The sequence below is a fragment of the Gavia stellata genome, chromosome 3, assembly GCF_030936135.1.
Source record: "Gavia stellata isolate bGavSte3 chromosome 3, bGavSte3.hap2, whole genome shotgun sequence".
NCBI lineage: Eukaryota > Metazoa > Chordata > Aves > Gaviiformes > Gaviidae > Gavia > Gavia stellata.
In genome coordinates, this window is record NC_082596.1 from 90,037,126 (window position 1) to 90,051,262 (window position 14,137).

General features: G+C 39.2%; 1 protein-coding gene across 1 annotated transcript in view; it reads right to left on the bottom strand.

Moving 5' to 3' along the window:
• The window catches only part of DROSHA (drosha ribonuclease III), a 79,289-nt gene that overhangs the window by 64,786 nt on the left and 366 nt on the right, over positions 1-14,137 (bottom strand). The window contains exons 2-7 of the mRNA XM_059815245.1: positions 12,149-13,006; positions 8,864-8,956; positions 7,640-7,871; positions 6,614-6,755; positions 3,417-3,571; positions 253-333 (exon numbers count right to left, since the gene is read on the bottom strand). Of these exons, the coding sequence (XP_059671228.1) occupies positions 253-333; positions 3,417-3,571; positions 6,614-6,755; positions 7,640-7,871; positions 8,864-8,956; positions 12,149-12,999 (1,554 nt within the window). The 5' untranslated portion in view covers positions 13,000-13,006. The remainder of the gene's footprint in view (positions 1-252; positions 334-3,416; positions 3,572-6,613; positions 6,756-7,639; positions 7,872-8,863; positions 8,957-12,148; positions 13,007-14,137) is intronic.

The following is a 14,137-nucleotide window of genomic DNA, read 5'->3' on the forward strand; positions in this document are numbered from 1 at the left end:
TGTAATTGTGTTTCAGAAACTTTTTAAAAAACCCTAGAACTAAAAGATACAGGGAAAAGTTTTCCATAGTTTTCAGGTGGATTTTGTTACTGGTATTGCATTTTAAATATGAGGTTACACAACTAAATGATTTAAAGTTGCACAGGAGTTTTTACTAAGCCTGTAAATCATCGAAAAACCCTCAAATCAACCCAAGTATGAGTTTACAGCAGCAGGTTTGTATTCATAATTGCAGTTCTTAGAATTACTTACCTCTTCACCAGGATAAATGCCATGTCTTATTCCTGTTCGTCGGGCTTTAGCACTGCACTTGCACAAAGGTCCATCATTCATCTGCCAAAAACAAAATAGGATTCTGTTTTTATTGAAAAATGGTTTTGGAAAAGTATGTTGGTTTTAATGCCTGGAGTGCTGATGCTTCTAAAAGCCTGTCATGCTTAGATTAAGTGGATGTTCTTAAGCCAATAAAACTGAAAACTGTATAGACTACTGTAAGAAAACTGCACAATAGCATTAGTACTTCATCACTTGTTCAGAAGCACAAAATGGAAAAAGAATCTCAGCAGAATTGTACCACTCTACTATCATATACATCTTTTCCATTTATTATACATACAAACAGCACACTGTCTGCCTAAAACAAGGTTCAGGCCCTAAACATGCACATGCAAATATTTACATGCTGAAATCTCCATGTTCAAACAGTTCCACTCAGTTCACTGACTGAAATCCTGTCCCTGATTAACCCCTCTGCAATGTAGCAAGGCTATCACCAAAAGTATGCAAAACAGATAATTTGAAGATTTTACTCGTTACTTTAAAGAAGTAATGGAAACATTTCAAATGCATCCTGCGAAGAGATCAGTAAAAAAAAAAGGAAGTGGGAAAAATATCCACTTCAGTATTCTTTACGGGTGCATCAAGTAACTATACCAAAAAGGGCCACTGCACACAGTATAAAGCTAGTGTCTTTCTTTTCACTTTTATGACCAAGTTCAATACAAACTATCAATTACTGCAATACCCTAAAGCGTTCTGCTCTTAACATCATGCCCATTGCAAAAATCTGACAAAAAAAAACCCAGAAACAAACCAAAGAAACAAACGAAGTTCCCAACCCCAGGCTTTAATGGAGTTTTTCGAAGTTTGAATTCAAGAACTGAAACATTCTTTTTAGACTTGGAAAAAACCCAACAACCTTGCAAGGCAATACAAAAACGAGCAGAACTTTCCATGCCATTATAAGCAGTCTGAAAATGTAAACAGCATCCATGGTGGGGTTAAACAGCATCATCAGCAAATAGATACAATATGGAGATACCTCAGGAAGCAAGAACCACCAAACTGCTGTTAATGTAGTCTTCAGACAGTTGGGAGAGGGACACAACTTTCAATTTTGATGTTAGCTCTCTGAGTGTTCGTCTCAGTTTAATTTCTTCAGACTGGCACAGTGCATACATGCAAAGGAATGTAAGAAGTAGGGCACTTGTCTACCGCTTTGGGAGCTTAGTCATGCAACCTTAACAGAGTGACATGACAGCTTTTTGTTCACGCATTTTTTTTCCACACTCTGAGACTCCTGAGGAAAGTACAGGCTCAGTGAAATCAAATCATGCTTATAGGTAAAAGCATACTTCCTCACTGGCTTATACTGCCACAAAACAGAAGAGAGTTAAAAAAATGCAGTCACTAGCAAATTGCTCATCACTCCCCCAAAAATAAGGGCCTACTGAGTCTATTAAAATAATCATCACTTATTTTTTAAAATCTCATCCTTAATTCTTAGAACTGTTCAGCACTAACACTGCCTCTGTTACATTAAATGCACAGACCAAAACTAAGGGAGATGTGAAGTACCTGTAAAGCCCAGGACTTGAGAAGCAAGTCAGGTACATACCTCTCTTGTCCCTAATGACACAGCTCATGGAAAAAATGCAGAAGAACAATCATGAAGTGATGATAAAATGATGTTGAAAGATCACAATTGTACATAAACTAAGGCAGCAGCTTCTAACTTTCTCTGACCAACAGAGCAACACAAACAAGCAGGTAACACCTTTAAACAAAAGGCCACTGTGGTGGCATCAGCTTTAACAATTTATTTTCCAGCAACAGCCAGCACTGCTGGAGATTATCCAAAGTAACAAACACACTACTCAGATCAAAGGCTTGGGAAGATCCATCCTAAAAATATAGCTCCATGTCAGACAGTGTACTTGTATGTGCCAGCGTGCACGGCAATCATTCCTGTTTTATGTAGTGATAGTTAGAAAGCAATTTGGCACACCAGATAAATACCTAGGAAAACTTCAGATGTTTTCAAATAAAATTAAAAAAAAGCATACAGCACTGACAAGCTCACCATGTTCTGATTTCAGCCCCTTCAAGAAAGATGAAGAGTCAGTCTCACGAAAGTTTTTGGGAAAGTAAATTTTTCAGCAGGAAACTCATAAACCACACATTCCTGAATCTATTCATCCTACAGTTATTCCACTTTTTATTTAGCTAATACTCTGGGCCTGGAACATTACTTTGAAGTATGCCCAAGACCTACATGATTTTTTCAGTTTAATAACTAAACAGTTCACTGATTTTGTTTTCCATACAAATAAGAACAGCTAACTATGCTCAGTCAAATTACTATTATTATTTTTTTAAACTAGAAACATAAATATGAGTCTGTAATAGAATATTCAACAGACCTTTGAATTACCACAGTGGCAATAAGCATTGCAGTATCTCTTGGCATTGTGATTTGCTGCATGCTAAACTCAAGCATCACACAAAGTGCCAGAAAAATAAATTTACTGAGGTGACATTTGACAATGAGTTAGAATAGACTGTAAAATATTTAAGTAAGAAAGATGAAGATGGCAAATTTGCAAACAAAAACTAGTCTTCTGTGCAATGTATACATTCAAAACAACACTTCATGAGCTCAGCAATTACATTTAATGAGAACTATAATCTCCATGCAATTACAAAAGAACCATTAGACAAGAAATTAGGAACATTAACTGCGTATTTAAAACATTATTTATCATTATGAGCTGAGAGCTTTAGGTGAAAAATCTGTGGAGGTAAACATGCTGCCTTTTCTCCATCCCAGAATTCATCTGTGTACCTTTATCTCAAGGCTAATAGGACAGCATTAGTACACTGTCAGCAATTCAGGTTTTATTAACACTGCCAGACATGATTCCAGCTGAATAATCCCCAGGATTCATGAGCTGGAACCACACTCTTGAAATCAAAAGTGAAGTGCTTTGAAGAAGATGAGAGAGAAAAGGGAAAAGGGGGGTAAAAAAAGCATATTGAAATAGATGTCACTCAGCATGTTTGACAACACCACAGAATTTTAGGTCAACAGGGTAGACTGACTTTCAGACACACAGTACTTTTTCTTCTCACCATACCTGTCCTGGATCATTGTACCACAGTTCTTCATGGAGACGATCAGGGTGTGCCTTTTTACGCTTAATTTCTGCAATGACGTCAAAAACTTCTGAATCCGAACTGCTAGAGCAGCTGCTGTCATCTTCAGAGTCGCAGTCTGAGTCACTGGAGCTCTCTGAGTCACACAGAGAAGATAAAGTCAGCTGAAAAACACTTCCATACACTCTCTTCTCCAATAGCAATGCATTCTTTAACATGACATAGCTAACTTAAAGTTGTGCATGACATTCACATTAACGAAGAGGGACAGCAACTGCATTTTTAATTAAAAATGACAGTAAATGCTACAGATATTAAATGCCTACAACAACTGCATCTGTTTGCATGCATGAGATTGCCCTTTGGCTGTCCAGGAGCACAACTGATCAGTTGTAGAAAAACAATTTCAGTTACTTGACATTAAAGATTATACAGCTATAACCAACACAAGTATTACCATAAAGTTATTTAAAAAAAGAAAAAAGAGACACAGCAAAGAGAAAGAATACACTTAAGGTCACTAACATGAGCTAAACAGAACCTCTTGTTGAAAAGTTAATTCTGCTTGCTATGAGCAAAATGCCTATGTCTAGTTTCGTTTTACCTAAAAATGCTCCTGTCTGCAGCAGGATATTGTCTATTTAAGACTTTCAAAACAGCATATTTGTATAGAATTACTACAGAACATGTACTGTTAGATACATTTTTCAAAAATCAATAATTTCTAATAAATCCATTATCACATATTAGAAACCACAGACAAGAAGAAAACCTGGAACCACTAGCTGAGTGAATCCTGTCATAATTTTTTTGGAAGCCCTGTTCTGTGAGTTTTCCTCTTTTTTTTTTTTAAGACATTTTTCTTTGCATTAACTGAAACAATTTTTCTGATGTATCAGAGGGGAGAACAATGCTAAAGAAAAAAAAAGAACAGAAAATAGTCTTAGACTTGTTAAAAAGTCTCCTTTGTGCTGTTATCAAAGTAATGTTAATAAGTGTCTGGACTTAATTAAAAAAACACAAACAAGAAAAAAACAAAAACCCCAACAAACCCACACAAAAACCCCAGAGCCCGATCTCATGTATCTCTAACCTCCTGTTGTACTAACAAGCAACTCCCTTTCTTATGCTTGTAATGTCACTCATTTCCACAGATCTCCTCAGCTCCAATTTAAATAAATGCCTTCATAGACAAGACATTTACTATGATGCAAGTAAGGTTTATTATTCTTGGAAGAACAGATGGGACATTTCTTCCATATCTACGTTTTGACTTAAGAGAAAACATATTACTACACTGCCAGTGCTTTGAAATACTGTGAAACTTTGGTTTAAAATATGTGTATTTATTGAATACAAGGCTCTCCTTAGTTAAAAGAGAAAGAGGGACAGGAAGAAAATGAGAGAATATTACTAGTAACATATGCTTACTTTTTTTTTTTAAAAATCAAGATGTATTTTTGTACAGTCCATATTAAACTATGTCCTTGGGACCTATGGTTTACATAGGTCACATATGCTTAGTTGAAATCAAGTTTTGTCTAAATGTGCATACACATATATTCCTACAAATATTTACAAACACTTGAGTTTTAAAAGTTCTCTGACAAACATTCGTCAGTTGTATAAGTCTAATTTTAGGTGCAAAATGAGCATGGGACCTGTGAGAGTAAGCTAGAGTTCCAAAAGACAAATGCAGAACTTTTGGATTTCATGCATTGAAATCACCCTTTCATGACCTAAAAGTGCACTTGGAGTGCATTGCTATCTCTCTGCAGTACACAGCTACTGCTAACACAAGTAAATGCTGTCTCTGTTCTGCCTTAAGTACAAAATAAGACAAACTATTAGACCCTACAGAAGCATGGCTGTAGGAGAAGCTGGCACAGGCACCAAGTCAGCCCAGGGGACCAGTGCAGACGCAGAGCCTTCAGGTCCTCCAGAAAGAGTGGAAAAAGAAACAGAGGAGTTGCTCTTGGGCCTATCATATTTTAGCCTGGAGCAGCCAAGGAACTCTTTCTGCAGAGATCTGAGGAAGTGAAGCTTTACACAGGTATGTTGAATGTAGTAGTTTTGTCCTCACTTCATCCACATGAAAATATACCTCCTGAAAAACCCTACAGTTAACTTTGCTAGTGACTCTTGAGTGAATTTAAACATGTGCAAATCCACTGTTCAAAAAAATGTAAAAAAGGTGTTTCCTTTACAAAAGTGAATTCACATTTTAATCTGTGTTTATTTTTTTCTTTCATCTTTATTGCATCTTTTTATACTGCCAGCATGTAACTGATGTCATTATATACCTCTATTTCACTTCAGAATTTTTGATATGTGATTTTTAAAGAGTTACTAATTTCAGATATGAAAGTCTGAAGCAGCTCAACAGGCAAACAGGAAGCATCAAGTTAAAAAGCAAGCCCATCAGAGTACCTAAATTAATGCGATATGCCTAAGAATTTCTTGAACTAATGCAACTGACTGAAAAACACACTATGAAACACTGAAATGTTGGAAGTATAAAAAGAACAGCTAACAGGTCTCACAGGTCTCACAAATCAAGAAAAAATAGTTCTCACTGACTTCTAAGTAGACAAATTGTTATCAAAAAGTATGCCCTACTAATTCAAGCAGTATTTCCCCAATAACTGATACAGCTAGCAGACTTATTTCACTGCAAGAAAATCCATATGGGCGGTGCATGAAAATGCAGATAAACTGTATTTTGAAAACTGATACTTCTGCATAAGACCATAGTAAGCAGAGTTGCACAACCAAAATCCAATCCAGAAGAAAGATGAACTCAGTGCCATAACAAGCAGCCATGCGTTTATCACCAGTATTTCTGCTTCCTTTTTAGAAATATAAGACCAGGAGCTCCTCAAACCCTCTGTGCACCATGCTTTGGCCTATCTGATCATGCTCAGGGTGCTTTCATGCCATGGAAGACACTTTAGAATAAGGCAGTGCTGGATACTCTCCATTTTCCCTTAGGCTTTCTGGGTGAAGAATCTAGCTCTACTTCAGTCAAACGCAACAGTGAAACTCCCATGGATATGCAACAGAAAAGGAGGATTTAAAAAACACAGATTAACCTACCAACATTATTAATACACAACTGGCAAAACCAGGTTAACTACAGATTATTCCATTTCAGATCTATGTCATCATTTCTACCTACCTAAATCTTCATCCAGCTTGGTCTTTGGTGGCTCCCATGGTGGCCTGGCTGCTTTGGCCTTTGCCTGTCGCTTTCCTAACTCCTCATCAAACTTTTCATACAAATCTCGGAGTTTGCTTGTTCCTACCACAGTAGAGTCCCCCTGTTAATTAAAAAACCCAGAAAAACAACAAGAAAAAGTGTTGAAATAGTACATGAACACACATGTACCAGCATTTCACAATGAAAAGCAAGAGGGGGAAAATACAGATATCAGTGTAGTTCAACAAAACATGGAAACACTTGTTAATGTATGCTTTAGTATACCATTACATTGCTCCACCAGGTGAATTAGAGAAATTACTTCATTTGCTGCTGCATTATATCAAACCTTTGGCCTAACGAAGCAGAACTATGGCTAAGCATATTTAGTATAACTCAGCACTGATTTTTAACAGGTTTAGAAGAAACAGAAGACCTGTGAAAGTATTTTGCAATTAAAAAGAATTTTATCACTATAAGAAACACAAAACTCAGCTCATTTTGTTGCCTGCTTTGAATCACAATGAAATCACTCTCCATGTCATTCTCCAAAAACCCCCACAACCAACCACAAAAAACCCAGAAACCTCCCCCCCTCTACCATTACTCCACCAGCAAGTGTTATTGTTAAGTACAAAGAATCCTGACTTCCTGCTTCTATATAAAATTTCTCCAAGGTTGCGGGAATATATGGTGCTTGAGGCATCTTTGCTCAAATACAGGTATAATGGGAAAAAAAACACCCTTCCCTCCTGAAGACAAAAAAAGTACCCCTCTTCCACATACTACTAACCTGAATGAAAAGAGACAGAAGAAACAGATAAAATAGAGAAGAATACCAACAAATAAAGTCCATAACAACATTAAAAGACTGAGATGGTTGTGAGGAAAGAAGGATTAAATGACACAAAACATGATCCTTCTGAAGGGTTCATATTAATCAAGTAATCAAATAATCAATAAGGGACTGTATACAGTAATTTTAATGTTCTCTCACAAACATACCACTTGATCCATAGGGTCATTGGAATAATAGCTTTCAGAATGGGTACAGCGAACCCAGACTGGCTTAAGTAATTCCTCATCTTCCTCTTCATTTTTTTCAGATGCATTCTCCTCTGATTCTTTGTCTTTGACAGTGGTATAGTTTTTCTCTTTGCTGGAGCTCTGGTTCTCAGACCACCTTTCTCTGTCCTCCTCCCATCGGGGTCTCTTTCTCTCTCTGCTTGGGGACCGGCTTAGTGGGAGAAAGTAAACAAAAGCAATTCTCTTTATTATTTTAACAGTGACAGTTTTATAATGAAAAGCAAATAGTTTGCTTCAGATCAGTACATCATTCTATCATATAAATTACAACAAAATCCAGTTGTCTCTTCCTGCTTTTAACTTGCAACATAAAGAGTAAAGAGCACTTTGTAGTTCTGACCTACTATAAAAAAAGACTTAAAATTGAAAGTGTTTTTGTATTTTAAATCTTATTCAAGAACTAGAATGAAAAAATATGTTATTTTAGATTAAAATTCCTACTTGCATTCTAGATGACTTTCTGCTAGTTTTGTTCCAAAGTTGGAAACTCATCACTAAAAACTAAAAGTCACATCACTCACAACTAGAAGTTACAATACAAAGAAGTTTTAATACATAGCCCACAAACTATTTGCATGAGCAAAGAATTAGTTTTTTTATTAGAAGGATTATACAGAAGTCACACTGCTTGTGTTACTCTAACTCTAGAACTCCTTTCAACAACACAACCTGTGATATTCCTTATGCATTACAAGAGTAATGTTTTCAAAAGCTGAATGTAGGAAAACTACTTTTTTTTTTTTAAATCTCCTCTGCCTACAAAGACAATAACGTTGCACCGATTTCAACTATCCAGGATTCAGAAGGTAAGGAGCACCAATATAAAAAAGCTCCTAAAAGATGATCTAAACATAGAATGACTTTAAATAATCTTGGTACTTTACAGACTGGAATCAGATGGAAGAGGAAGCCTTTAGGACACAGTAGTGAAGCCCTCTCTCCAGAGACTAATCCTGTTTCTAACTCTACAAGGTCTTAAGATAACTGACATTTGCATGTATAAACAGATGATTATAAATTTAAGCAGCTCATCTTTTCTGAGTTTCAAACCAGGCACGTATGCACATATACATACACAAAAACTCACATGCATGGATGCACCATGCCTCAAATACACAAGAGACCAAATGTAACCTTCCTTACCTTCCTGCTCTCTTGTAATCTTTTTTGTAGGATCTGTCTGGTGATGGTGATCTTCTGCTGTCACGGTGTCTATGCCTCTCCCTCTCCCGCTCCCTTGGAGAGTTCAAAACATAAGTTAAATGAGAAATCTGGCATTTCATACATTCCACACCTGAAAGGAGCATAGAAGCAGACTGAGATCATGTTATGCAAAATGACACATATATGCTGACTGCTAAAAAAATCAGACATTCTTAATGCTGACCTTCAAGAAAACTGTAAAAGACAGTCACCTATCTCCTCCGCCTTTGTCATAAAGCCATCTATCTCAATACAATGGTTAAATCATACCATACAGAGGTAACTTCCATAAATTAACCACAGGACTTGTTGCCATTCTTCCTCTTCTCCTGTTATGAATGGCAAAGGGTAAGATTATTGTATCTTTAACCATTCTTAATGCCTCAAGGAAAGGAAAGAAAACCTATTTCATGCACAATAGCTTTGTAAGCACAGCAGTCATTCAAGTGTTTCAGGCAAGCCCTCTCTTCCTGACAGCCACCTCAAGCACACACAAAAAGCTGACAGACTCAGAAAATCTGCATCATGCTAAAACTATGAATCTCACATACAAGACTCAACTTGTACATACACATAAAGAACTTGACCACCCAAATGTATTCCTGGGGCAAAACAGCTTTAAATTAACTGAAGGCTTGGGGAAGAGTGGCTGGACAGCCACCCAGTAGAAAAGGACCTGAGGGTGGTGGTTGACAGCCGGCTGATTATGAGCCAGCAGTGTGCCCAGGTGGCCAAGAAAACCAATGGCATCCTGGCCTGTATCAGAAACAGTGTGGCCAGCAGGAGTGGGGAAGTGATTGTCCCTCTGTACTCAGCACTGGTGAGGCCGCACCTTGAATACTACTGTGTTCAGTTTTGGGCCCCTCACTACAAGACGGACATTGCGGTGCTGGAGTGTGTCCAGAGAAGAGCAACAAAAGCTGGTAAAGGGTCTAGAGAACAAGTCCTATGAGCAGCAGTTGAGGGAACTGGGGTTGTTTAGTCTGGAGAAAAGGAGGCTGAGGGGAGACCTTATCGCTCTCTACAACCACCTGAAAGGAGCTTGTAGCGAGGTGGGTGTCAGTCTCTTTTCCCAAACAGCAAGTGATAGGACAAGAAGGAACAGCCTCAAGTTGCACCAGGGGAGGTTCAGATTGGATATTAGGAAAAATTTCTTCACCAAAACGGTTATCAAGCACTGGAACAGTGGTGGAATCACCATCCCTGGAGATATTTAAAAGACACATAGGGATGGCGCTTAGGGACATGGTTTAGTGGTGGACTTGGCCATGTTAGGTTTACAGTTGGAGTTGTCTTAAGGGTCTTTTCCAATCTAAATGATTCTATGAAATTACTGAGTACATGCAGCAGCAAAGATCACACAGGCAGTTTTCATACTCTGCTAACAGCTGACAACTCGTTAATACACAATCATTTGCATATCTGTCAAATCTCTTAGTAAATGAGTCTGCTGATACACAAGGAATTATAAATATGTGCCTCAGGTGGTTTTGGGGGCTAACAGAATGAGACAAGATTATTTATGAACATATATATGTATGTTTCTATATGCATAACATGAAATAGAATGCAAATTTACAAAGCACAGAGTTCATGTAAATTATCTATTGTTCTTCCCCACACCCATTCATCCTTCTCTGCTTGTGCCTTGTTCAAGCATGGATTTCAGTCTTCAGAGAGAGCATATTCTATGCCACCTGATTTGGCTGAGAGATGGATAATGTGCAAAAAACACACCGAGGCCGACAAACAGTTCTCACTAAAATAAGCAGATATATTGTCAAGTAGACCTGGAAGCTGTTGGCCTCAAGCAGTAATCCACAAATGTTTGAGAAAGAAGCTGCTGAAAACATGCATTTTCAAAACTTAAACCTGACCTTTAAAAATCTAAACAATAAATTGTGAAATTATGTGGCAAATATTTGAGTCACCTACAAAAGGCAGAAAATTCTGCAGAGTCATATAGAAATGGCCAGTGCCTTAATGCCAGCTGCCTTCAGTTCTAGGAAAATCCTCTTCTGGAAATCAAAGCTTACTGAATGGAGGTTTGGGGTTTTTTTGGAATACAGCTGTCAAAGGTTCTACAATTAAATCTCTGCATATCTAAATCTAAGTGGCTTCATTTCCACAGACACTATGTGTAAATTCGTGTTTCACACATGACATGAGAAAGCTGAGAGCTTCTAAAATTAGAGCATGTGATCTAGGTGCCCTGATAAATATTTAGATACTTAACTTTCCAGTGTCTCTCTGAGTATTCTGTCCTAGATCATTAGACACAGAAAGAGCCACCAAGAGAGCATATCTAAGAGATCTGAAAGATTTAACTGATGATGGTTTGCTCTAAAATGCCCCGCAGCAAAATGCATCAGGTCAGCTCATAATTTGCAAGCCGTTTGTGTCTATGAAGCACAGGGACAAAAACTTCACGATACATCCCAAAACAAGCAGTCCACACTCATCCATCTGAATCAGAAGATGTCGACATAGCCTACAACTTCCCTAGTCCTTTTAACTCAGTCCTCTCTTGAGGTCACAAGCTGGCTTGCCGAGGTCTTCATCCTGAACAGAATCACACAGGCAGGTCTAAGCACCCACTGGAAGGTCCTGTGAAGCCTGCACATGTCTGTGCTGATCTCCCACAAGGATGAGGGCAGAGCAGGATGAAGAACACTGTGCAACATGTTTTTTTCTAAAACATCTCACTGCAGGGATTAGATATGCACACCTACCAGGCTATAAATCCCCCCAAGTCCTGGCTCTCTACAGAGCTTACTCAAAGAAAGTCCAAATTCAAATAACACCTGGAACCTTAACCCTGGTACCTAAATCTTGAAATTTGAAGTACTGGTATTTAACCATTTGTAAGGCTCAACTTCGAGCCCAGTCTTCTGCACAAACTCTGTGCCAACTCTACTTTCATGCCACATGTGCATAAGTTTATATAGTAAATCCCCATCAGAGTAGAGCGCTACTTAAGAATTCAATCTTTTTTCAAACAAGAGCTTCTTTGCTTCCAGCCAGCTCCATGGACAAGGGGAACAAGTCTGCCAGCCTGCACAGGTGAGGCAGAAGCATACCTGAAAGATGTCAAAGCTCTTTCTATCAGACCTGAGTACTGGCTAGAAGGAAAAACAAGTGTGAAGGAAGAACATTGATGCAAACAAATACTATGCGATAATGATGACAGTTCTCCCTCTGCAGGCAGAATATACCTCAAGTTACCTGCTACGCTCATAACTTCTGTGATGAGGTGATACCCTTCCTCTGTCATAATCTGTTCGGTGCCGACTGCTTTCTTGCCTCCTCCTGTCTGGACTCCGGCCTCGATCTCGACGATCCCCATGGTTAGTGGACCGATGCCTCTCACCGTGGATGTGACCATGTTCACGATGTCGGTGCTCATCATAGTGCTTGCTCCTCTCTGGAGACCGTCGATCACTTTGCAACTTCTCTGCCTGGTACTGACCCGTGTGCCGAAAATGGCTGCTGCCACCACTGCTGTTGGTAGCGCTGCTCTGAAAGGAGCCAGAGTTGTGCTGATAGCTATTGAAGTTAGGTGGTGGGAACGATTGTTGTGAATACCCTGCAGAGTACACAGGCTGGTAGTTGACTTGCTGCGGTATGACTGGTGGGGGGGGAGGATGTGGTACTGTGGGAGGAGGCATCATATAAGGAAAGGTGCTTTGCCCAGCAGGAGTTCCTGGCACAGGAGTGTTGCTAGGATTTGGCACGGGCGGAGGAGCAGGAGGGAAGCACGGAGGCACCGGGAAGCTCTGCCTCATCTGGTGGTTTGGAAATGGTGGCCTCATGGGACATTGGCTGATGGGATTTTGTGTGGAAGGGGGCACTGGAGGAGGATAGGGCACAAAGTCTGGCCTGGGAGGCATGTAACCGGTGGTTGAAGGGTTTGAATAGGTTGTTGGAGTGGCAGTCTGTTGGTCATACTGATACTGTACAGAGGGCTGTTGTGGGTGAAGCTGCCGTAGATTCTGAGGGCGGTACGTCTGTGTTGAAGTTCTTGCTCCTGGTCCCCCCTGACCACGGGGACATCCTCGACCAGAATGGAAAGACATGGCTCACCTTTAATGAGGTAAACAAAAGTTCAGTGTCACACAATTTTTGTAGGATGTCCTTAATGCATTTGCAGGAACTACTCCCGAAGCACTGAAATTACAGTTTCTGCAAAATTTCCTTTAACAGAAGCAGTGAACAATGTCCACTATCTTTCACTGGGAGCTTTGTGCTCCTCAGATCTCTAGCAGAGGTCATTTATGCCCCTTTGATTCCTTTAAGCCTCTAATCCATGAAAGCACTCTACTGTCTTTAATCCAGAACCCAACCTGGACCACGCTCTCTGACTTGAGGCCACGTTAATTTCAACAAATGATTGATACAATGAGTGGCCAAGGATACAAGCATATCTACTAGTACTCACTAGACACTTTGATAGAAAGCCTTCAGATACCCCACACCAAAGAAACTGCTCATTTTAATAACTGCAATTGTCATCCAAAGTCCCATAACAAGCAGTCCTTTCTAGAACATGATTCTAAACTTCAGACAGAATGACTTTACTAACATTTCATTGCAAGTTACCTTGTCCAACAAATCATGTAAATTTTAAATGAGATAGTAGTAATTTACACTCACAATTGAGACCCCAATTTAGTAAAGGACTGAATTCAACAGATATTTCAAAGTATTTTAAGTTAGGCAGGTACATTTTTGTGGAATGAAAAACTTACAGGTTACAGAAAAAAAGTTATGTAGACTGTGCTGTTACTCCAATTTCATTGAAATAAACGGTTCCCAAAAAATCCTTCAGCTGCCTGCTTGGCCCTGTTATCTTCCCAGCAATTGCCACTGCTTCAAGTAGGCTTAAGTCTTGCTCAAAACTATGCATGTATTTAATGCATTGTATTTATGTTCAGATTAATGTAACAGATTAATGCAACAGATTCTCTTTTTCCTGCCACCTCGAAGAGGAAATTTATTTTGCTGGTGGAAGTCGTCACACACAAAAGTAACATAGCGTCCTTAAAAAACACCGAAAGAACTCTTCCCTTCCTGCAGACACACAGCTGAGAGCCAAAGCCACCGAGACCCAGCTTCGTCCAACCACCGCCTCCCGACGGTCTATAACGGCCTCCAAAGGCCGCGGAAGGGTCCGCAGAAAATAGAAGGCAGAGAAACCCGGCGACGAGACCGACA